Source organism: Mirounga angustirostris, unplaced genomic scaffold (assembly GCF_029215605.1).
Source record: "Mirounga angustirostris isolate CCGP_5_RB_7025 unplaced genomic scaffold, mMirAng1.0.hap1 SCAF_6, whole genome shotgun sequence".
NCBI lineage: Eukaryota > Metazoa > Chordata > Mammalia > Carnivora > Phocidae > Mirounga > Mirounga angustirostris.
The window spans coordinates 9007833-9033289 of NW_026991714.1; the positions used below are offsets into that span (position 1 = coordinate 9007833).

General features: G+C 46.3%; 1 protein-coding gene across 3 annotated transcripts in view; it reads right to left on the reverse strand.

Annotated features, from left to right (window-relative positions):
• LMX1A (LIM homeobox transcription factor 1 alpha) overlaps positions 1-25457 on the reverse strand; it is a 157512-nt gene that overhangs the window by 38917 nt on the left and 93138 nt on the right. For all 3 annotated transcript variants that reach the window (XM_045876817.2, XM_064593834.1, XM_064593833.1), the window contains exon 4: positions 11755-11987. In XM_045876817.2, the coding sequence (XP_045732773.1) occupies positions 11755-11987 (233 nt within the window). The remainder of the gene's footprint in view (positions 1-11754; positions 11988-25457) is intronic.

A 25457-nucleotide genomic window follows, 5' to 3' on the forward strand; every position in this document is an offset into this window, starting at 1 on the left:
CCCAGCATGCAAATATGGATTTGGACCAGTAAGAATCCAAGTGGTTCTTATATTGCCTGGTCTTCCATATACTTTTACAGCACCAAGTACCAAAGTGCTCAGAGGAAGCTATAGGCTGGTTTGCAACCAAACCTTAGTAGACTCGGGTTTCTCCTAGGTCACTGATGCCATGGTACAGAGAGATATTGGAGGTGGTTGCTCCTTTTGCTCAGTATATGGTCTAAAGCATCTTCAGATTCATCGTGAAACCTCTGGGTTGGAAGTCTAAAAGTTGATGGGCTTGGCTGGCATGTCAGTGCAAGAAAACCAGCATCTTCCCTGCACTTACTCCCCCAACATTTCCTGGAAACGGGAGTCTCTGGTCATTTAGCTCAGGTAATGAAAAGCCAAAGTCATGTTTTGGGTCTCCATGGCCAGAGATTTCACTCCTAACATTCACTAGTCATCCTGCAAAGTCCTGCCATTGTATTCAAAAGGATCCAATATAAAGATGGGTAGATAAGAGGGGCACTTGGGTGGTTCAGTCAGTTAGGCATCTGATTCTTGGTTCTCGCTCAGGTCATGATCTCAAGGTCCTGAGATCAAGCCCGTGTCAGGTTCTGTGCTCAACGTGGAGTCTGTTTGTCCCTCTCCTTCTGCTCATCCCCCTGCATTCTCTCTCTCATAATAAAATATTTTTTAAAAAGATGGAGATACAGGCACAATGTCAACACTGCTACTTGAAAAACATATCTGAGTGCATTTCTCCTGAAAGTGGGGTCATAACGGATGGTAGGACGTTGCAGATCAGCGAAGCCTATTAGAAGTTTTGATATTGACTGATTTACTCCACTGTTGTACACTTATTCACTTAATTAATGAGGGCTGTGGGTTGCACAGCTGACACCTCTCATCTGGACAAAAATGTCAATCGGTTTTTCCTACAACCATCAGATCACCACAGGAGCAGAAGTTTGATGAATCATTATAAAAAAAACAAAAACAAAAAACCAGTAAGTTTTTTCTGTGCACTTTTCAAGTACTTCCATATTTAGACACCATGTTGTCTTTGGATCCTTCAAAGCCTCCTACTTCCTTATAGGAGATGCCCAAGAGAAGTATAGCGATAGTGATTAATTATTAAGGAGGATCTGGAGTTCAAACAGAAGGTGAACTTTTGACTGATTTGAAAAGGAGTGTAAACTTAGTTCAATTCACCTTGTTTTCGTTGCTTTAATTATATGTGAGAAGGTCCTTCGGTTGGGGTCTCTCAGGTAGTAAGTCCTACCAAGGACCTGGAGCACTGCTATAGGCAGCCAGGGGGAGCAGTCAATGAAACATGAGAACAAAATGTGAGGTCTATTTTAATAGACCTCACATTTTTATCAATTGGACAGCACAGCATAATGCTTAATGATGCAGGCTCTGGAGCTGGACTGCCCTAATTTCAATTCTGGCTCTTTCAGTTATTAGCTATAGGACCTTAAACAAATTACTGATTTTTCCATGGTCCCCTTCCCTCATCTGTAGAATGGGAATAATCATAACATTGGCTTCCACATCAGCTTGACATAAGGTAAGTTAGCTAATTTGTTTAGAGTGCCTAAGGCAATGCTTTTTGCAAAGTAAGGGCTCAATAATTGTTAACATCATCATCATGTGAACATCACAAGGATCAGTTGTCCATTTGACCAGTTTTTTTCTTCTAGGGATTGTGCAAGAGAAATGAATGCACACAGCACACTATGACAGATTAAATATGCTCTGAAGCAATTGCATTAATTTTAAATGATGATTTCTACTAAAATTATTGTGAGCACCAACCTAAAATTAAATTACAGTTGATGGAAAAGAGATACTGCATTGCCTGAGTTTGTACATTGCCTGTAACTTTTCAAGCACGAAAGATACTCAACTCTCAATTATAGCAGAGGCTGAGTATCAAGTGTCCTGACTTGGTAATTGGTAGAATTAAGTTCTTATTCTGGCTTATCCCTGACTCAAGTATCCTGTGTCCTTATTTCTCCATCTATAGTATGAAGACAAAACAAATACATGGGAAGACAAAAGTTCAGAACAGGAAAGAAGCACTGAGCCCCAGACTGAAGGCAACAAATAATTCTGTAGTCAATTTCACGGCTGTGATACTAACAAGAGATGAAACTTCATTTTGAAAACAAGGTAAAGAACGCAGGCAATTATAACTTTCTCTTCCCTGCTATCCAGAGATGCCAGATTAATGAATCAGAAAATGTCCACAAAGATCTTTGTGTTAGTCATGACATAAATGTGTGTGCTTTTCATGTCCCCTTGATAATGTTAACCACAATGAAAGTGGGTAATAGTTATTGCGTGTTTACTCTGTGCAGGGCTCTGTGCCAAGTCTTTGGGGCCAGATGATCTCTTCTGTGTCTTTGGTCTTATTCTCAGCACCTGACAGAGATGGGTATATACAGAAGATTGAAACATAGTTATTGGCTTGAAATTTGAAGAATCCATACCAATTCCAAAACCTGGGGATAGGTTTGCAAGTAAATTGCCCTTAAGAAGCGGTATTTTTCGAACTTCAGGTCACGATCCGTTGGTGGGTTAGGACATTAATAGAGATAAGACTACAATTAAAAAATAAATAAAATAGGTGCCTGGGTGGCTCAGTAAGTTAAGTGACTGCCTTTGGCTCAGGTCATGATCCTGGAGTCCCAGGATCGAGTCCCGCATCGGGCTACCTGCTCAGCGAGGAGTCTGCTTCTTCTTCTGACCCTCCCCCTTCTCATGCTCTCTCTCTCTCTCATTCTCTCTCTCTCTCAAATAAATAAAATCTTAAAAAAATAAAAAATTTTAAAAAAAGAATAAAAAATATCAGCACATAGAGTAAGCAGTAAGTCAATCGAAGTGGTGAAACTTTATTTCATACACACACACAAATACGTATAATAGGTCATAATAAAATATGTATATATATATATGTATTTTGCCAATCTGTAGCTAAAATTTTCCAGAAAATGTTGTTGTTGGGGAACCTTCTGAAAACACTGCTTTAGAGGAAAATATAAAATATGACTCAAATATATTTTTTTAACAACTACACTATTAGAGTATTTTAATATCTAGTAAGATTTTTGTTGTTTTTTTTAATGGCTCACCTCCTTGATTCTTAAAGGAAAGAATGACAAAACTAATTTCCAGGCTGTCCCTTTTCCCACCTCTCAGCCTCCTTATATCACTTTATATCAGGGCCCCACTATTCCCCTGGCATCAGGAGGTTGGCTTTGAGATATTTCTCTGAATTGCGCTATTCAGTATTCTCGAACTCCTCTGCCCTTCTTTTTCTGCAGCTGAAACACAGCATTTAGCACAGAGCGTGGGACCATGCAGGCATCTATAAGAAATATCTGTTGAATTAAAGGTTGATAAGCTGGCTGCCCAGAAGGATATAAATAGATTATGGTGGGTAACAGAGTGATCCTAACAGGCCTATTCAGGAACACAGTGCATTCACTAACAGGTAACTGTCAGGTTCAATGTCCTTCCTGGACTCGAAGACCAGTGTTGCAGAAGAGAAGCATAATCCACTCCAAAAGCAATCCATTCGAAGATAGGAGATATACCACCACCCTCAGACCAGGAGGCACAGATAGATCCACACCCAGGATAACCACATCCCAGGAAATGTTACGTTCAGGAATAAGAAGATACTTGGGCACTCAAAAGAGCTCAAATCAGAATCCTTCTAAACCTCAGTTCCCCAGTCGATAAAAGAATGGTAGCTCAGTACAACACATGCTTCCCATTCTTGCTTGAAATTCCTATTAAGTCCCAGAAGTGACTGCAAGACTGTTCCTCCTGGCCTTCTGCACGGACTTTCCAAGATACAGCACTAGCTACAATGTTCAGAGACCGGGGAGCACCTCTGAGACGTGCAGGCCCCACGGGGTGACTCAGTCCATCTATAGTTCATACATCCTAGCCACCCAAAACCACAGACCCTCTCCCTGTACTACTCTCAGATGGCCCCAGGTCAGCCATCCAGAAGCATCTGAAACAGAAGAGCAAAGACAGAAGATGAGATGTTTGTGAAATGATGGATCTTTGGAGAAATAAGTGTATGAGCCATGAGCTGCCCAGTCCTCGCACCGGAAGATAAGATCAATGCTGCCATTTACTGGACATGGACCAAGTTTCAGGCCGTTGATCACTTCTCACTGGTTCAGAAAGAGAGTCCTAGGAAAGCAAAGTAACTTTCCAAGGTCACACTGCTGGGAGTGTAGGGCAAGACTCAAATGCAGACCTAACTTTAGACCCCACACCCTCTGCATCACTGTTGGGAAAATGGTACTTCCTCATACCTCCTGCTGACTTTTTCTTTCAAATTTTGCATTCTAAAATTCATGACTATGAACTGACAAGGATAATTCTATAGGACAGTCAGGAATTTTCCAAAACTTAGGAGGTAACCACTACCTCTCTGCTCTTATTTATTGGAGAACAAGAGTTCCAAGATAGGTTGAAAGAAATACTTCTGTAATGATTTTTTTTTTTTTTTGAATCAGTTCCAAGGCTGTGGAAGAAAATTAAAACAAATGCCTAAACCTGACTCAGAAAAGAAGGGAAAAGAGATGTATTGCACAATTTGAGTGACAAGAGAAGCATCTGGATCTCCCAAAGCGTCGTCAATAGCCCGTATCCTAAGGAAAATTAAGAAGGAAGAAGGATCCCCAAACTCTAGTACGTATCAGGAATCTTCATTCCAGCTCCGGTAAGAAGCCGCCATACTGGAGATCTTCTCTGCTAAGGCCCTCAGAGGCTAATATGAACCAGACAAAGTTAATTTATTCACACGATAAGGAAACATGTACTGAGCACCTGTTGCATACCAGACACTGTGCGAAGGCTAGGCGAGTGTAGACCACAGGCAAGAAAGGGCAGAAGCCTCCCCAAGCAGTCGGACGACTGGATAAACAGAGGCCTTGGAATTGCTGTATTTATCTGAAACATAAAACCTCCTTTGCAGAAAGGCATCCTCATGATGGGGCCTTCATGGCCCAGGGCTTCCTCTGGGAAAATCCGTCCACAAAAGCAGAGCACCAGAGAGAGCCCTGCCTTACCCTGCTGATGGTTTCAACTCTCAGAAGCTAAAGGGAGGAATGTAGGGCCAACTACTCTTGGACTTTGGTTCTGACCAAGGAAGAGTTGGTAAACCGAGAGGAATTAAGGGTTTGAAACTTGGAAGAAAATAATGGCCAAGGAATCAATGCTGGGCATAATCTAAAATGCATACAGGTCTTCAAGAAAGAAAACCTTAAAATGGTAAACAAACACACCCCAGAATGAGCAAGCCAAAAACACAGTCTGAGTCCCTGGTGAGGGGTGATAAAAGGAAATAAAATACAAAAGATATTGTTAGAGGGCAGAATGGGAGAAGATATTTGCAAATGGCATATCAGATAAAGGGCTAGTATCCAAAATCTATAAAGAACTTACCAAACTCAACACCCAAAGAACAAATAATCCAATCAAGGAATGGGCAGAAGACATGTACAGACATTTCTGCAAAGAAGACATCCAAATGGCCAACAGACACATGAAAAAGTGCTCAACATCGCTCGGCATTAGGGAAATCCAAATCAAAACCTCAATGAGATACCACCTTACACCAGTCAGAATGGCTAAAATTAACAAGTCAGGAAAGAACAGATGTTGGCGAGGATGCGGAGAAAGGGGAACCCTCCTACACTGTTGGTGGGAATGCAAGCTGGTGCAGCCACTCTGGAAAACAGTATGGAGGTTCCTCAAAAAGCTGAAAATAGAGCTACCCTACGACCCAGTAATTGCACTACTGGGTATTTACCCCAAAGATACAAATGTAGTGATCTGAGGGGGAACGTGCACCCCGATGTTGATAGCAGCAATGTCCACAATAGCCAAACTATGGAAAGAGCCTAGATGTCCATCAACAGATGAATGGATAAAGAAGATGTGGTGTACACACACACACACACACACACACACACACACACACACGATGGAATATTATGCAGCCATAAAAAAAGAAATCTTGCCATTTGCAATGACATGGATGGAACTAGAGGGTATTATGCTAAGCAAAATAAATCAATCAGAGAAAGACAAAGATCATATGATCTTGGTGATATGAGGAATTTGAGAAACAAGGCAGAGGATCACAGGGGAAGAGAGGAAAAAATGAAACAGGACGAAACCAGAGAGGGAGACAAACCATAAGAGACTCTTAATCTCGGGAAACAAACTGAGGGTTGCTGAAGTGGAGGGGGGTGGGTGGGATGGGGTGGCTGGTGATGGACATTGGGGAGGGTATGTGCTATGGTGAGCGCTGTGAATTGTGTAAGACTGATGAATCACAGACCTGTACCCCTGAAACAAATAATACATTATATGTTAATAAAAATAAAAAAGCTTATGTCCAAGATTCAAGAACCAATTTGAAACAGCTCTAAATAGCCGATGATGGGACAATTTGAATACTAATGCTAACAATGGATTAAAACATACGAAATAAATTAAAAAGTCAAAAAAAAAGATATTGTTGGAAGGAGGGGTAAAAAAATGCAATTCTGACTAGACATTCCTCAGTGATCCCAAAAATGAAGAAAAAGGAAAGGCAATTTAATGTAAAAATAACAAAAAACTAAACACAACTTGGTATCCTGGATTGAATCCTGGGATGGATAAAGACATTGGTGGAAAAATCTCGTGAAATCAAATCATAGCTTTAGTTTATATAGTCTAGTGAACAGTACTGGACTGATGTTAATTTCTTAGTTCACATGATACACTTATCAAAACGTACACGTCACTGTGAAATGCTAACATTAGGGGAAGCCAGATGAAGGCTATATGGCAATTTGTCTTACTTTGCAATCGTTCCGTAAATCTAAAATTTTATTTCAAAATAAAGTTTTTTAAAACTGTTGCACAAGGGGCGCCTGGGTGGCTCAGTTGGTTGAGCGACTGCCTTCGGCTCGGGTCATGATCCTGGAGTCCCGGGATCGAGTCCTGCATCGGGCTCCCTGCTCGGCAGGGAGTCTGCTTCTCCCTCTGACCCTCCCTCCTCTCATGCTCTCTCTCTCTCTCTCTCTCTCAAAAAAAAAAAAAAAAAAAAAAAAACCGTTGCACAAGACAGTCTCAGATGACCTCTGAAGTCGAAATATGAAGGGGGTAAATAACTAAGACATGCAACACGAACCAGCCAGGAGAATATGATTGCCTACGATCAGCCCCCAAGCCTCCGCCCCACCCCAGGTCAAAAAAGCCATTGAAATCATGGGCCACGTCAATAGAACACGACGTCCATGACAAGTAGTAGTAATAACACTGTGCTAGTTCAGACCACATGTCGAAGATTCCATGCCTTTCTGGATGGTACCTTCTAGAGAGGCTGCCATATGTTTACAGATAGAGCAGTCTCCTCTACAGGACAGTTGGAAGAATGGGGCAAAATGAGACAGGACAAGAGAGGACTCAGGGAGTATGCAATGTACCTCCGTCTGCAATGCAAAGGGCTGCCATGTGTCAGAGAGACTGGCTGATTTTGTGAGTTCTGGAACCAAGGCCCAGGTTGAGGTTGTACATGGAGACAGACACTGGGGCTCCGTCTAACAATTCTGACAATCCACACTCAGAACGTGAGACCAAGCATTCCCCATGGCTGGAGACACACCGACAGAGGCCGCATGAGCATTTGGTGGGATGTGAACTGAAGAACCTCTCGTGTGCCTTCCAATCGCAAGCCCGTGTGATTCTCTGGCCAAGAAGGAGAGCACAGGCATGAATGTCACTAGGTCTCTCCTGGAGGCCCGGGCATTCACGTTGCCCATTAAGCCCAAAGAAAATTGTCAGACTCCAGCTACAAACATCATTCTTCTTCTTGAGAGGCTGCTTCCAGGCCATTGGCAAAGCAGGGATTGGGATAAAAGGTTTTCTGGCCACACCAGAAAAGAGATCCAGCAGCTAAAGATCTCCAAATTTGGTGTCCCTTAGAGCTGCAAATGTGCCCCATGCTTTTCTGTAAGTCAGAATAGTCAGCATCATAACACCATAGATTCTAGAATCCTCCATTTAAGTAGCCCTAGAGGTCACTGGTCTTGTCTTCCACACACTGTGATCAATATGTTAAGAGACAAGCCTTTCCACTTCTCATAAAGGGTCTAGTCTGCACCCTTGTTGGACACCAAAACCTGTCATTTCGTCCACATGACATGGGTCTGCACCCTTGGGTATGACTCTCCTATTTCCCTTAGCCTTATTTTCACAGAACTAAATATACAGAGTTTCTTTAGCTATTTATTGTTCAATAAGGCAATCACTCTCCTCTGGACCCTCTCTCTAATTTGTCAGTGATGTCCTCAAATGCATTACTTAAAATGAGACCACATATCTTAAATGTGTGCTAAGCAATACAAAATTGGAGCTATAATTACAAGTTAGGGACATTATAGTTCTATTAATACAGGATTCCTTGTGGCTCCCACGGACAAAACCCCATGTGGAATTCCACCCAAACAGGCCCTGTTCCACATCATCACTATTGAATTTTGGAAGCCAATGGTTCAATTTCATCTTGCTGACTTTGTGCTATTTTGTGAGCTTGTCAAAATCCTTTTGAACATGGAGCATCTCAGCTGCCCCACCAGCGTTCCCTGCCAGCTTTGTGTCATCTGCAAATCAAAGAAACCTGCCTTCTGTGCCTTCATCCAAATCATTGATAAAAACCTTAAGGATGATAGCCCATTCAATCATTCACTCACCAAATATTGATCAAGTACCTGTGATATGTAGAGCACTCGAGACAGATATAAGAGGAGAAATTGTGTTTGTACTGAGACACATCCTAAAATTGTTTGCTTTTTGTAAGCCCCCCAATACGAGGTGGGCTTCTTTCCTTGAAGATTGAATTCCGCTCATTAGGTACTTATTGATCACTTACTCTTCCCCTTGGCATCAGGCTAAGCTTTGCTGAGGGAACAAAGGAATGAAAACCTACAACCCTGTTTCTTAGAAGCTTATCCTCTCATTAGTGAGGCAGGATTTGGCACACACGATATTTTCTGATGTAAGACGGGCAATATTTATATAATTGACAAAATGATAAAATTGACAAAAAATACCACTTGGTTCTGGCTGAGATTTTAATATCGTTTTGCTTAAAGCTGCTAAACAAGGATAGATTTTTCAAGTTGAAAGGGACAACGGACATCCTCTAGAACCATTCTCCTCTCCCGCCACACCAATATTAGTTTCAACAAGTAGGGGAACTACCTCTTTGAGTAGTCTTATTCTTTGTTAGCTCTAATAATTAGGATGACATTCTAGCACTCCCAATGTTGAGTCCGAATTGCTAGCCTTTACCTTCCTATCTATAATGTAAATACTCAATGATTTTGTTAGATAATTGAGTGAATTCTAAGTCTGCTCTCTGAAGTTAGAAATAGGTCCGATCCAACCCTGGGAAGACAACAATTATGCCCTCATGTTGTCTTTACTTTTCTAGCCTAAACATCTATACTTCCTTCATCTGACATGATTTTGAGATCTCCTCACCCCTGCATCATTCTTGTCATTCCCCTTTTGACTCTATCCCTGGCATAAAGTAAGCGCTCAAGGTACATCGGCCGAACGAATGTGTAGATAAGTGAACCAGAAAGCTCTACTGGGTCTACAGCAGCGTCCAAAGAAAATGCTCAGAATGGAACCTGTTGCCGAAAATGGGGTCAGAAAAGCAGGCCCCTAGCAGTTCCCATACTCTGAACATTTTGTTTCTATTAACGCTGCTCAGATCCAGCTTTTTTTTTTTTGTCTTTGCACAGGGGGTGGGATGCGGGGGACGGTACATTCATGCCTCACCTTAATTCTGTAGTCAATTAAAGTCTGTGAGTCCTTAACACAGGGACCAACTGGATAATTTCATAGTCAAGCCCCACACAATCATGCCAAGAAGGGCTAGACCACAGCACGTCTGCCCATGTGAGGAAGAATGGCATGTCCCTCGGGGTGTGCCTATCTTTTCAAAGTCCCACTAGCATTCTGATCACCATAGCACCTAAGCCCTTTGAAGACTTTGCAATATTCTGGGAAGGAGGCCTCAGTGGGTGGGCACCACAAGACACCTAGAGGGGGATCCATGCTGAGCGCTGAGCTGACCTTCTTATACCGAGTGGAGGCCATGAAGTTTGGTTAGAAGGGGCCCGATTACCCCAGCAGGAGATTCCCAATGTGTCAGTGGCAGCGTTCTGGAAAAGGAGAAACTGCCTCCGAATTAAGACAAATCCAGGAAAACTGAAGATGGGCAGAGTTGGGATTGTCCTGGTGTCCGCTTACTTAAGGCTGCAAGCAGAGTCAGGCAAGAAGAACCAACGGGGAGGTAAAGGAAGCAAAACAGCATCATATGACCAGCAGGTGGGCGTTCAGCGCCCACAGTGTAATGCGTGCCAGGCTTTGGTATGCATTCTTTCTTTTATTTCCCCCCAATAAAACTGTGAGGGAGGCGTGACTATCAAGACTTTACAGCTATGGAAACTGAGGCTTAGGGAGATTCCAAAAGTTGCCCACAGTCACATGGCTGTAAGCAGGTCAGCCAGGGAGAGCCCCCCATATCTGTCCCCACAGCCCCTGGACTCAAGCATCCTGCCACAGTGCTTTTGTTTCAAGAGTTTACTCACTCCTGTACGAGTTTGTCAAGCACCCTGAGTGTTCCAGGCCTGTGCTAAGCCCTGGGGACACAGTGGCGAAAGAGACACATGCCGTCCCTCGTGGGGCTTAGCACTTGGCAAGAACAACAAAGAGCCAGACAAGCAACCGCAATAAAGTGGGATGGGTGGCCCAGGAGGGGGAGTTAAGGGTCAACTCAGTGACGCCAGGGATGAAGAGCCCTGAGACAGAAGCTGAAAGAATATGCTGGCAAGACCCCAAAGTGCGCAAGAGGGGCAGAAGGGGGATGAAAGTATAAGGCGTGGAGCTGAGTAGGAGACACTGATGTGCTGGAGTCCAGCAAGGCCAAGGGAAGAGCGCGGGGGACTCAGAGGTCCCCGAGCGGCTGAAGAGGTGGGCAGCAGGAGGTTATAGGCGTGTTCAGGGGGCTGGAATTACACTGGGATCGGCAAGAATTAGGAAGGCCATGGGGCTCTCACCGATTTAGAGAAGGGAGGGGCAGAGCCAGACAAACGCTACCCAGTGGAGACAGACACATGCTCAACCTGGACACTTAATTCAATTTCCCTGGCCTTCTGAAATGCGCTCTACGCAATCACTGGAGTTCTGCCATCCCCTCTCCCCCTGCCCTAAGGCAGGAAGGGTGGGGGTTGGGTGAGTGGTACATTCTAGTTCCTTTCTCTCCATGACCCGCCCAGCCTCAGGTAGCTTCCAGCTTTCCCACCTGACAGATGGGAAAACAGACCGAATTACTGGTTCCAGTGCATCATTCCCTTTAACAGTATCACGTATCTATAGCCTAGCAGGCCCTTGTGGGGCGTGAAGTATACCTCTCCTCCCTTGGGCTTTGGGTTTGAGCTTTTAATTTGCTTTAGCCAGTGGACCGTTAGCCCACACAGTATGAGCAGAGGCTTGAAATGCACTTGTAAGATTAGGCGTGCCTTCTTGCACCTTTGTCCCTGCCCAGAGAAGATCATGCCCTGTAGCTGCCCCAGTGGCTGGGCCTCTGGGGAGAGAGCAATGCAGACGGTGAGCTCACCCCACCGTCCCACCCTTCCCACGCACCCCCACTGCCCCCCGCGCGGCACTCACCTGAGTCTGACGCTGCTGGGCTCACCAGGCTGAGTAGCTCCCGCTCCTTCTCATAGTCCCCTTTGCAGAGCAACTGTCCCTCCTTCAGGACAAACTCGTCGCCCTTCTGGAGCTGCCGCTCACAGACGCAGCAGCAGAAGCAGCTCAGGTGGTACACACTCTTCTGGGCCCGCATGACGAACTCATTGGGTGCAATGGCCTCGAAGCAGCCCCCACATTTGACCGCAAACAGCCTGGCAGAAGGGGGAGAAAGAGAAGCAAGGTCTTTGAGAAAGGTCTGATCGGGCCCAGCGGGCCTCTGGCCAACGGCAAAAGAGACTCCAAGAACTGGGGTGAAGTTGGTTGGAATGGAATACGCTGGAAATCCAGGTGATGTACTCCCTGACGGGGTGGAACCGAAGGATGCAGGTGAGTTCCTCACCAAGGCTTAAGAAAAGCAGGGGCAGAGGCACTGGCTGCAGTCTGAGCCCAGGATGTGACTGGTGTGGGTCTAGGACACGGTGTTCCCAAAGGGAGGTCTATGTACTGGGGCCAGGCAGCTGCCCAGAATCCCTGGGGAAGCTTATTGTTTAAACCAAATAACAGGAACACAAATATGTCCAGGCCCCCTCCTATCAGTATAGAAAAGGGGAACCCCAGAATGTGCCTCTCTAGCAAGCTTGCCAGGGCATTCTGATGTGTAATCTGGTTTTTGAGAGAGAAACTGCATCCCAGCTTCCCGTGGTGGCATTCGATGGATTCAGCCTCTCTCGGGACTTCTCATTTCATTTATTTCCAGCAAACCACGTCGAGGGTATCCCTCTATGCCCAGCCAAAGCAGTGGGTACAAATGATGCCAAGGTGAATGAAAGAAAATCCCTATCGGAAATGAGCTCAGGCTAATGACGCATCCAAATAATGGCTTCAGAGCATGTTGGGGGACACAAGGAACAATCAGGGGCGCAGAGGGCGATTCGCGTTTTATCATGAGGTCGGTGAATCTCGGTCAAAGGAAAGACAGGAAGGCGGGCAGGCTGATGGAGTAACGGGGTAGGAGGAGGGGATCCCAAGCAGAGGGAACAGCGGTGTGAAGGCCCAGGGCTCAGAGCATGCTGCGTGCTCCAGCAGGTTGAAGGCAGGCAGCCCCGAGCAGGGGAACAGGGGAGGCCAGACGTGACCGTTCACACACTCAGGCTGGACATCGTCTGGCAAGCAACGGGGAGTTGCTGAACGATGTTTAACGTGATAAGAGCCCTGTTTAGGAAAAGGAACCCTTTGTAGCATGAAGGGTAGAGTGGAAATGGAGTCAGAGAGACGAGGGAGGGAAAGCTGCTGAGCAGTGACAAGGGTCAGCAGAGAGGAGGGGACAGAACCCACAATTTGCAGACAGGGAAGCGTGGGGGGTTGGTTCCCAGGCTGCTGGTGGTCAGAGCTGGTGGCTGATGATGATGTTGCCGCCCCTGCACACGTTTCTGATTTCCTGCCTCTGGGCCTATTAACGCCATCCCACCCTCCTGCGAAGCCCATCCTTGTCTGTTTAATCTAGCCGAATCCCAACCACCCTTCAGGATACAGCAGGTCCCACTCCATGAATACTGCCTCTGCCTGCCCTGCCCAGGTCTGAAGTAACTGCCCCTCCTTTGAACACCTTTACATGATGTGTCTGTGCTGCTCATTCAGTAGCTTCCCGGAGATGTTTGAAGATACCAAACACCGGGCGCCCGGGGGGCTCAGTGGGTTAAGCGTCCGGCTCTTGGTTTCGGCTCAGTCATGATCCCAGGGCCGGGAGATCGAGCCCAGCGTTGGGGTCCACACGCAGCGCAGAGTCCGCTTGAGATTCTTTCCCCCTCCCTCTGCCCCTCTGCTCCCCCTGCTCACTCTCACTCGCTCTCCCAAATAAAATCTTAAAAAAAATAAATAAAAATTTTTTTAAAAGCCTTAGGGTGATCGCTTCCTACTGCTGACTTGAAACATCTTAATCTTGCCTTATCATTTAACTTTTCCCATGCTTGTAACTGCTCCCGCCAACAGCCTGTATTGGAAGAAGAAGACCTGTGGAAAAGCTCTATAACCCACAACCGCTTGCACATGGCGGAAACTCACTAAGAGTTGATTTGATTTGACCCATAGATCTAACTGGTTCTCCTAAAATAACACGTGTAAAGAGCCTCACATAGGGGCTGCCACAGAGTAGGTCCCAATAAAAGTAACTCTTCTCCTTGCCCACCCCCAGATCAATAACAGTTCAGGCTAGTCTGAGACAGATTAAAATTTAAAGGAGATCTAGTTCTTTTTTAAATTGCCTCACGATAACATAATTGCCTTTGGCAACCCCTTTGGCATCAGGAGCACCTTAGAAATCCCCAACCTTATATGCCTGCCCTCTGTCTCTCAACCTCCAAGGGGCTGGCGTGGGCTTTCGCCACTGACAAGGTATACAACAGCCCCAAACCACAACTCCACACACCAGCAGCCCTGCCTCTTCCTCCCCCCTTCCTCCAGCTGCCTTGTGTGGTTTTGGTCTCCGTATCCAACACCAGTCCCCGAACATTCGCTTTTACTTCCTGCCCCCACGCTAGACGCCACTCACTGGGCAGAAAAATCGCCCGGTTCATCCCCGGGCCCCTAGTCCCTAGTCACTGTTTGCCAACCTGAGCAAACTAATCAGTGCTTTTCCAGGAGCTGGTCAAAGGCCCTTTGTCCCCCAAGCCCTCCTTCTCCTCCCCTTCCCCTGGAATGAACCTTTAAGCAGACTCAAGGCGAACGCTCCGGGGAGTCAACAAGCGCTGCAAGAACAAGAATCTGCAGCCGCAGGTGGCAGCATCCGAGCTTGCCTAACTCCTACCCTGTTAATCTCCTCCCCCTCCTCTGCCCTTCTGAATTCCATCCCCCTCTCCTAAAAGTTCCCCCCAAGTTGGAGACGGGAGGGTCAGAGGGGGCTCTGCAAAGAAAGCCCACCGTGTTGACTCAGGAGCGGCTGGAGAAGAGTCTGGGCTCCAATCCTGAAATGGTCACGGGCAGTGGGGACGACGGGGCCGGGAAGAGGGGGGCGCAGTCCTGTTTCTGTCCATTCTCTCCACCGGCCCTCCCGCTCTGGGTAAAGACCAGGCCAACCTCACCTCGCTACCTTGACTCTTGTTACCCTCCCTAACCCCAGAGCAACTCAAGGAGAAGAGGCTCATGCCGTCCACCACCTGTGTGCCAGATGTGTACACAGCTGTGTGGGTATCACTGTGGACCCAGCTGCCGACGGCACACCTCCCACAAGTTGTTTTCTCTAAGGCTCAGACAAGCAGGGAAAAGGATTTGTTCAAAAGTCCAGGTCGTAATTAAAACACAGCCTGTCTCTTCCCAATGCCCTGGATGGCGTCCCCCACGGTTCCTTCCCCCTCTGAATGCTAATGAGACTTCACTCTGGGTTCAGAGCCTGGCAGACTGGCTATGTCCTTGAAAAGCTAGATAAGGTTTCCAGAAAGGTCCAGCTCTTCTAGGCATACATAACTCCCCACTTTTCCTACTGTTGTAAATTCTCCTACCCCTCAAAACTCTTCGAATGATTCCTTATCTCCTCTTTGCATCGGATTCCCTCACCTGGAAAATGGCCACAAGACCCTCTAGCTCATGGAAAAGCACCCGGGGCAGGGCCCGGCCCAGAGACTGAGCCGGCGGGTGGCACGCTCCTTCCTCCAGCCAATGCCCTCCGCACGGTCCACGGTCCGGCCGCCCTGGCCTCAGGCAGCTCCCAGGCTCGGGCAGGCAGCGGGCTCTGAGCAAAGACCACAGTGCCCTGTGTCTGGAGTCTGTAGGAGGGAAGAGCCAGAGTGGCCCAAAGGAGACACCCACCCCTTTGGCTTAGGGGTCCCGGAATCTTTGGTCTTGGCCCTCCTCTCCCCCTCCCCCTGGCACTTTCCCATGCCCTCCACCTCAATTCCATTCAATGTCCTGCTTCCACATCATTGTGTAGCGCCCCCCCCCCCCCACCACCCTGCCCCAAGCTCCGAGACGGACCACTTTTAGTTCTGGTGAGAGAGCCTGGGTTGGCAGGTGCTGCCACTTCCAAGGGGTCAGTAGTAGGACGTGGAGCAGAGCACTCCATCTCCGACAGCTTCAGTTTGCTCAGATAGAAAAGGCAATCAATGACGCCAACGTTGCGGGACCGGTGAGGACTAGATGAGAACACGGATGGGGGGTACTTTGTCATCTATCAGGGGTAGCATGTGCTTACATCATTTTTACTTGCCCTGCCTCTGCATTTTGATCTTTGGGGTATTTTTTTTGCCCCCAAGGTGGCAACATATGCTTAGGAGTTTCCGTCTGGAGTCCCATCCTGGGAGCGTACTTCTTCCTCAGCAGTGTGAGCCCCCGTCTGCCCACACGTCCCAGTTTCGAGGGGGGCATGACTTTGTCTCCCAGGAGTGTGGTTCTGCCCCAGGGGATGAATCCAGGGCTGCCCCCCGACAGAGCACAGGCCTGAGACAAAGCATGTGCCCGCCAATGCCAGCCAGGGCCGGGAGTGAAGCCCCACAACACAGCTGCAGCCTTCCTGCCCTCCTGCCCCATGCTGGCTGCCCTGGGGAACAGCAAAGAGGAAGGTACGTGACTGGAGCAGGGAGACCAGGGTTCAAGGGCTCCTCCTTTACCAACCAGCCTCAGAAGAGCCACCGTCCTTCCCCTTTCTTGTCCTGAATGGCCAGGGACTGCCTAGATCGGTGGCAGATCAAGGATGGAGAGGCTGCAGAGGGGGCAAGTCTCTATTCCTCAAGGCTCCTCACTCCACACCTGGCAACCGACACTGCCGGGACTCAAATCCAGGTCTCCAGGTGTTTTGGCAGGACACGGCCATGCTGCGGTCATTCTCCAAACCAAATATTTTCCAGAACCGTATCATCCACATTCACAGATTTATATATGTGTATGTATATATATATCGATATGCATATAAACTAAGGCCCAAAGAGATTGTGTATGGGCTCACAAACACACAAAACTCACATATGCACACTCCAGCTACAACCAACAACTCACTCTAAGAAGGATCTCTCTGGATATATTTCTAGAAAAGGTTCTGTAGGAAGAAAGCCATTTGCCCCTAAGGCATGTTCAAAACCCACTAGGGCTAGGTAATTTCTTAATTCACTCCCATTTTTATAATTCATGATTTTATTACAGGGTTGGGAATCCTACTCTACAGCTAAGGAGATGAGAGCATTTCAAAAAGCAGACATGAAGTCTTGACACCTGACAATATCCTCAGGAATACGTCCAAGGCCGTCGGGAGGGAGGCACAGAAGCTTGGGAGGCCCCAGCCCAGCCCTCGGCTGCAGGAATCACAGCAGAAAGACGGGGACCTGCTGAGGGACCAGACACGCAGCTGGATTTGATGCCAATGGTGTGATCTCAGGAAAACCACCCCCCCATTCCGAATGCTGGGGTCCTCATAGTTAGACCGTATTTCAGCCCCCCAGTTATTTCACTGCAAAGGAAAAAAGCTTGTGGAAGGGAGGAGGGAAAAAAAGGGAATGAATCTCTATCAAATACCCACTTGGAGCCAGGAACTGTGGAATTCCTTCTCTCTAGCACCACAGTGAATTTGTGAGGGAAGAGTAAATAGAACTATTTTGTGAACCCAGAGAGTATCTCACAAGGTTTCAGCTCAGCTTCATTCATGATGCTTCTCTTCCCTGGGAGAGAGACGGAGGCGTCGGATTCATAGATTCCTTCTTCCATTTCTCTCTTATGGCTCTCTAGCGCTGTTTCCACAGGAGAAATAAGTAAAAAGATCAAGCAGCTGAAACGGCTGTCAGGAGAGCCATGGCTGGGTCCTGAGACTCTGCCGTCCACTTGGGGGAGAAAGGCAGGGTTAGGAACCAAGCTGATCCCTTCAGGCTACTCAGCTCTTGGGCCTCAAAGTACCTGAAGGGATCCCTGAAAGGGGTCTGTCCTCTATGGATTTAGGTTAGGAACAAATAGTGTTTGGGAGACCCTGTAGGACCCAACACCTGCATGCAAGTCTACAAGGACCCCAAAACAACTGCAAAATGAGATAATTCTTGCTGGAACCCCATTCATAGGAGAACCTGGTGGGGGGGGTCACTATTTTCAAGGTACAGACAAAAATATAGGCCAGTGGGGTTGGACCCAGGAAGACCCAAGGAAGCCCAGCCAGAGACAGACTGGTTGTGGAAACAGGACAAGGAGGAAGATGATGTAATTAAATAAACTTAGGTCCAAGTCCCTACTCCACCACTTATTAGCCAGGTGGTCTTGGTCAGGCTATGGTGGGGATGAGAAAAGGACCTATCTCTCATAGAGTCCCAAGAAGAATTAATTGAACTGATGCATTGACTGCTTAGCATAGTGCTTGGCACATGGTAAATCCTCAATAAAATGGTAACTATCACAATGGTAATGATGGTGATGGAGAAGAAAGAGCTGAATATGAATATGAGAGAGAAATTAGTAAAAAAAAAAAAAAAAAAAAAAAGATGAAGAATCACAGTGTTCGAGACCAGGAGAATCAGGATTAGATAAAGGAGTATGGAGAGAGTAGTTCAGAACCAAGGCCATGAACAATGCAAGGATGTCAGAGGTCAGCTTTCTGGCAGTGCTGGCCGTGAACTTGGGGGTCAGCCCTGACAATATCATGGAGCCAAGGACTGAGTTCCTACCTGCTGAAATGGCCTCGGGCTAGGGTTTGCATCCAGCCCATCCACACAGGATTTACCTGGATTTCCCTAACAGCCCCTGGCACGGTTAGGTGAAATGCCTTCTTGCTCTTGATATCAAAGCAAAAACCAAGAGGTGGACTGAGGCTTCATGTTCTTCTCAACACACTGGCCTTTTTCACCCACGAGTTCTCATGGCTTCCTTCAATGTCTCCCAGCCCTGGCCCATCATCCTCCAGACACCAGATCCCAGATGCCCTGTCAACCCACACACCCACCCTGAGGCGGATGGTACTACTTCTCATATATAGAAATACTGCAAAATAAGGCAGCCTCATGCAAACCCAGAGACATCCCATGGCAGGGGCCCTGAGATCCATGAGGATTGAGCAGGAATATACAGAGAGCCCCCATTAGGGACACGGCAGAATGGATATGAGACTGTCTCTTACAGAAGATCCTGCCACTTCTATTGTCCTTGCAGACTTTCCCACCACCCCAGGACCACAGGCTCAGTTGCTTATTGTGGTGGTGTTGGGGATGAGAAAAGGACCTATCTCTCATAGAGTCCCAAGAAGAATTAATTGAACTGATGCTCTGAGACTGTCCCATTAGGGACATGGCAGAACGGATATGAGACTGTCTCCTGTAGAAGATCCTGCCACTTCTATTAGGAACCAAGTTGATCCCTTCAGGCTACTCAGCTCTTGGGCCTCAAAGTACCTGAAGGGATCCCTGAAAGGGGTCTGTCCTCTATGGATTTAGGTTAGGAACAAATAGTGTTTGGGAGACCCTGTAGGACCCAACACCTGCATGCAAGTCTACACGGACCCCAAAACAATTGCAAAACGAGATAATTCTTGCTGGAACCCCAATCATAGGAGAACCTGGCTGAGGGGGGGGCGGTCCGTGAGCGAAAGGGTGTGTTGGAAAGACTGAGATCTTCCTTAACCTTGGCCCAGAGTCCTGCGGACCTCCAAGGGAGCTTCTCAAAGCCTCCACACCATAGACAATGAAGTGGAAAGATGGAAGACAAAATAAGTATGTGGAAAACCCTAATTCTCACCTGAGGCCAACTACCTGTACACTTCTTTTGCCCCAACATAAAAAAAAAAAAAAAAAAAATCAGAGCTGCTTTTAGGCTTGGACAGCTGACAACTGCAGATCATGCTGTCTTGCTGCCGGCACTACCAAAACTAGTTTTAATCGAACAGATGAACTTCTGCTTGAGAAAACAGGAGAGGGGTCTTTGTGGAGCTCTTTCCCCAGGACGCAGTCATCTGGTTTCGCTCAGTTCCCACCCTTTCCACCAGGGGGCGGCACAGCAGCGCGCATTAAGCGCCATGTTGACTTGGTAACTGAGGTCATCCAGGCACGGAGAGGGGATTGGCCATAAGCCAAAACTGTCTGTCGGGGAAATCTGCTGCTGGGAGTCTGGGAGACCGTGTGGCTACACTGAAGGAGAAGTGGTGAGAGAAGAGCATTCAAAAGTATTGGGAAGCAAAAGCATGGCTTGTGGCCTTAGAAGTAGTGACATGAGCAACCTTGTCAGCTGGCTCAAGGTCTCTGTCCTTGAGGCTGAGCCAACACCACCACAATAAGCAACTGAGCCTGTGGTCCTGGGGCGGTGGGAAAGTCTGCAAGGACAATAGAAGTGGCAGGATCTTCTATAGGAGACAGTCTCAAGACTCTGCAGTGGGGAGAAAATGGAAAACAATAAGTGGCAGGCAGAGCCAATCAGAGTCTCTGTCTCCTTGGGGCTCCTGGGGAGCAGGGAGGAGGACCATACAATGGGATGAGAACCGCTAAGGACGATGTCTGCACCTCCCGGAGGCTCGGCGCTTGCCTCGCCGAGAAGGGCAGGGCCGAGAAGGGCAGGACCACATGGCTGGTCGCCCACTGAAAATACTGCTGGCTGTGGGCAGCTTTGACCTCGAAACTGTGCACTAAGTACTTTTCTTGTCCTTACGAGGTATCTGTTCCAGAGTCCATGAGACAGAATGATGAGAGCGTAGCTTTGGGAGTCTGAGGGAACCAGGATTCAAATCTTGGTTCTGCCTTTGAGAATTGGGGTTAGCCTTAGACTCTCTTGGGGCCTCAGTTTCTTTATCCGTAAAAAATGAGATAGTAACTACTTACAAGATGTTCTGGAGATTAAGACAATGGATTTGGAAGTATCTAACAATACTAACTGCTCTCATTAAGTAGCAACTATTAACTCCCCTTATTGAAACCAATTCCCCGTATCTGCCCAGGTAGATATCATGACAGATGCCTGAGCCAAAAATAGAACTTCGTGTGTGTCCCAAGGCTTTGTTCTTCAGGAATATGACAAATTAAATCAAAATTCAACAAGCCTTTCATATGCTATTGGAGAACAGACCAACAGACAATATGAAAGGACAAACACTTGAGAGGAAACAGGGCATTTCATTCAGGCAACTATGGCTATGGCCCACCCAGACCCAAGGTAAATATTGACATCAGCCAACTCGTGTTGACCAACACCCACTTTCATTGCCTAACACCCAGCATATGTTCAGGAAGTCGGCAGCTCCATGTTTAGCCAACCAAAGCCAACAGTTGCTATTTGGTTAATGCTGACATTATCTGGCAAATATTTGGGACAAACCCTTGCCCCGTTATCATTTCAGTTCTCAGATGACTGCTTCTTACTGAGGCTGCTGACCACTGTGTAGACCTTCATTGAGATACCCTACTTCTTGCCTTGCTCCCCTAACTCAGAACCCCCCCCCCTCAAGAGATCAGTCAACCTCTCCCATCATTTTATAAGTGGAAAGCAACCAATGCCAGGGAAGGATCAAGGACCTACCCCAAATCACAGAGAAAGTGGACATTACTGAGAGGGCCAGCCAGAGCTTGAGGCTCGGTCAGTGATCAAAAAATGAAAGAGGTTACATATGGCCCAACCAAAGATGGAAATGTGTCCCCCTGACTCTTAACCAGTACCCGAACCAGTTGAAGGAATAGAAAGTGTGTGTGAGACAATGAGTCTCCTGCTTAGGAGTGCTTTCTTTTCCTTCCTTCCCCCTCTCCTTTACCAAAACCTGGAAAGCAGACAAGTCAGACCATAGAGCAAAAGATTGTGGTAAAAGCATGGATTTCAATGATCCAAGCCAAGGTGGCACAACTTATATTATAGACTTTACATATTGTCACACAGACATGCAAAAAAGGCAAGAAACATAAAACAGGCATACAGAAAATACATGTTTCCTTTTTAGGGAGTTAAAGGTTTGGTTTCCTTTGAAATTGTCAGTTTTCCTTTCCCTTCATCCTCATTAGCCTCCCGGGACACTCTTAACCATACCCAGAAAACAACAGAGCAGAGGGAATGAGGTATTTTTAGCTGATATTCCAGGCACAGATTCCTATTGTTCCACAATTTTTGGCTTGGCTGGATGGCACATGGCCAATACAATGTATACTCTTACAAAGACTGTATGCTTCCTGGGCTCTGCGAGCAAGAGACAGAGACACCCACAGGGAGAGAAAGAGAGAGAGAGAGAGAGAGAGAGAGAGAGAGTGTGTTGCACGCGTGTGCATGTTGTAACAGTAGGAAGGACAAGGGCATTATTGATGGTGTTTTGATGGGAAAGATTCTGAGATCCCAGCAGGGGGCAACACCAAGCTCTCTATGAATTCTGTTTGCTTTTGTCACCTTCGCTTTCCATGACTACCACCATGCCATACATCCAAAAAAAAGACATACTGTCACAAACCAAGAGCTCCTTACTGAATCAACAGAGACCATCAGTACTGTATTAGGAGCTAGATGTATTCTGAAGACCAATGATTATGTTCTTAAAGCATCTAGTACAGCGACCAGCACAAGATAATGTTCAAAACACTGACAGTTGTCACTGTTCTCCTTCTCCTTGTGTACAACACCTGTTCTCAAGGATCATCCAGTCTTCCAGGGGAGACAGGAAAAGACAAACATTGGCTAACAATCTGAGTCAAAATCTCCTCCCATCACATAAAATCCAAAAAGAGCGGCCCTGTGGGACTTTCCCTTTCCATATGAGGGACAGAAAATATCTGGATAATCTGAAGTTCCAGAATGCCTTTAGTTCACAGATTTCAAACATGTGTGATCTTGTATAACATCTCAGCTCTGATGTAAGTAAGAAGGGGGAGGGTCAGATTCTGTTATTCTCATCACACAGAAGGTAAAAAATAGGTAAAGAGCACTCTACAGACACTCGCCAAATCCAGCAGTGGTGGAGCCTTAAGTAAAAAAGCCAGGTGTCCTAAGCTTCCAATGCAACCTTTGTCCCATGAGATTATGTTGCCTTCCTTTTCAGTTAGACTCGAGGTGTCCGGAGAGCTCCAGAAAGGTCTCAGTGATGTCTGACCCAGTGGAAGTAAGACAGTTCTTATTTCTTGTTTTTGATCTTTTTTATCTTTCAGCTCTCTCCCCCTCCATCCCAACTCTCTCCCCATCCATTAAAAACCAGAAGACGCCACTCCCATTAGGACAGCTACAATCAAAACAAACAAAAACAAAAACAAAAACCAGAAAACAACAAGTGTGGAAAGAGTGCAGAGAACCTGGAATCCTCGTGCTCAGTTGACTGCCAAATGGTGCAGAACAGTATGGCAGTTCCTCAACAAATTAAAAATAGAATTACCATACTATCCAGCAACACTATTTCTAGGTACATGTAAATGTAAAGTAAGGACTCAAAGAGATGTTTGTACACTCATGTTCACATCAGCGTGACTGACAACTGCCAAAAAGTAAAGGAAACCCAAGTGCCCATCCACAGATGATTGGATAAACAAAATGTGGTATCTACGTTGGAATATATTGGAATGGACTGTTATTCAGCCTCGAAAAAGTAAAAAAAAGTCTGGCACATGCTACAACATACTGAGGATATTATGCGCAATGATATAAGCCTGTCACAAAAGGACAAATACCATATGATTCTACTTATAGGAGAAATCTGGAAAAGTCAAATTTGTAGAGACAGAAAGTGGAATGCTGGTGGCCAGGGGCTACGGGAAGAAAGGAATGGGAAGCCATTTAGTGGGTATGGAGTTTCAGGTTTGCAACAAAAAAAGTTCTGTGGATGGATGGTAGTAAATGGTAGCACAATACTGGAGAGGTACTTAATGGCACTGAAATGTGCACTTAAAGATGGTTGAGATGGTAAATGTTGTTAGATGTTTAGATGTTTTTCACTACAATTAAAAAAAAAATAAAAAGATCAATTAGAAAACATTTTTTAACTGAAACAAACAATAATCTTTCATATTCTACCCCCTACAACCAAAATTTAGATGGCTGGGTTCCCAGGGGGAAAAAAAAAAAAATCTCACCCGCCAGACTCCCTTGCAGCTAGAAGTGGCCCTCAGAGGCAGTACTAGGGGTGGGGACAGGGGCAGGAAGTTTTGGAAAACTTGATAACATGAGACTCAGCTGGTACATACATTTCACTCTTTGAGCCCTTACCTTACATTACATTTCACTCTTTACCTTTTCCCTTATTTCTGCCTGGAATTAAACGTAACACCTAGAAATGAAGCCCTCTTGGTACTAAGAAAGTGAAAGCCACCTTTAAGGATGCATCGTAAAAGGAGAAAGGCCTGGATCCTTGAAAACATTCTTGAGCAGTTGCACATCCTTGGACTTCCCCTTTTGGCTTCTTTTAAGTGAGAAAAATCAAACTCTTTGATTAACCCCCTGTGGTCAGGACCCAGCTATATACAGGATTTCCCCTTTCCATTCAAGGTAGCGTACCCTGTGCTCCTATCTAGGGTGAATTGTCACCCAGGCGCTAGACTTCAGCACTCCACACTTACTCAGAATCAACATCATAGATTCTCTCTCTGTCACTATTTTTACATTTATTTTTCCTCGTTTCTCCCATACTGAGGAAAAAAAAAAATACCCTTCTTTTGATCCTACTTTCTCTACCAACCGCTTCCCCAATTATTTGAGAGCCTTTGTAAAAAAAAATTTAAAAAGAAATTACTTCTGTTTTCTATCTCCAGTTCCTCTCCTTCCGCTCTCTTTGCAGGCCAACCCAATCAGGCACCTGTCTAACTCTTTCCAATGGAACTTTCTTGGGAAGGTCACTCGTGACCTCCATGTTGCTCAGTCCTCATTGCCCTGAGCACATTAGCAGCATCTGATATTGTGACCCTTGGTGTCCAGGATCCCTCACTCTCCTGGTTTTCTTCCTATCTCACTGATCACTCCTCCCTGGTCTCCTCTGCTAGGTCTTCCTTCCCTCCCAAAACTTGAAGGGTTTCATCCTCTTCTCCAGTCTTACTACCCTTAGGAAGCTTATATGGTCTCATTGCTTTAAATATCATGTATGTGCTAAAGGACTTTGAAGTTTCTATCTCTATCCCAGATCTCCCTCCCAAATCTAACTTGTATATCCAACTACCTACTCAGTATCTTCACTTGATCTCTAATCAAAATCTCAAACTTAATAAAACCAAAATAGAATTCTTGATCTTCACTCTCCCACACCTCCTGCTGGCTCATATCTGCTCCAACGAACCACGGTCTCCCCTTTTCTGTTGATAGATGGCACCTCCACCTTCCTTGTTGCTCAAGACAAATATCTCAGAATCATTCTTGACTCTTCTCCCCGACACACCTCATATCCAAATCATCAACAAGCCATTCTGCTCCACCATCAAAATATAACCAGAATCTGATCACATCTCATCATGTCCACTGCTCTGATTCTAGGCCACACTCCCACCATATCTTCCCTGGATCACCCCAGCAGTCTCCCAAAGGGACCACCTGCTTCCTCTTGCCACCCACAAAGTGGATTTTCAATACAGTTTCAATACGAGCTGATCTCACTAGGAACTAAATTAGATCATGTCACTCATCTGTCAAAACTTACTCCCATTTTGCAGATGAGAAAATAGAGACTTATGAAGGTCTAAATAGTTTGCTCAACTTTACACAGCTAGTGGTTGGGAATGCCAGGATTCAAATCAAGTCTGTCAGTGCTAAAACCCACCAAAGATCCACTATATCACTGCCTAACTTAGCTCTGAGTG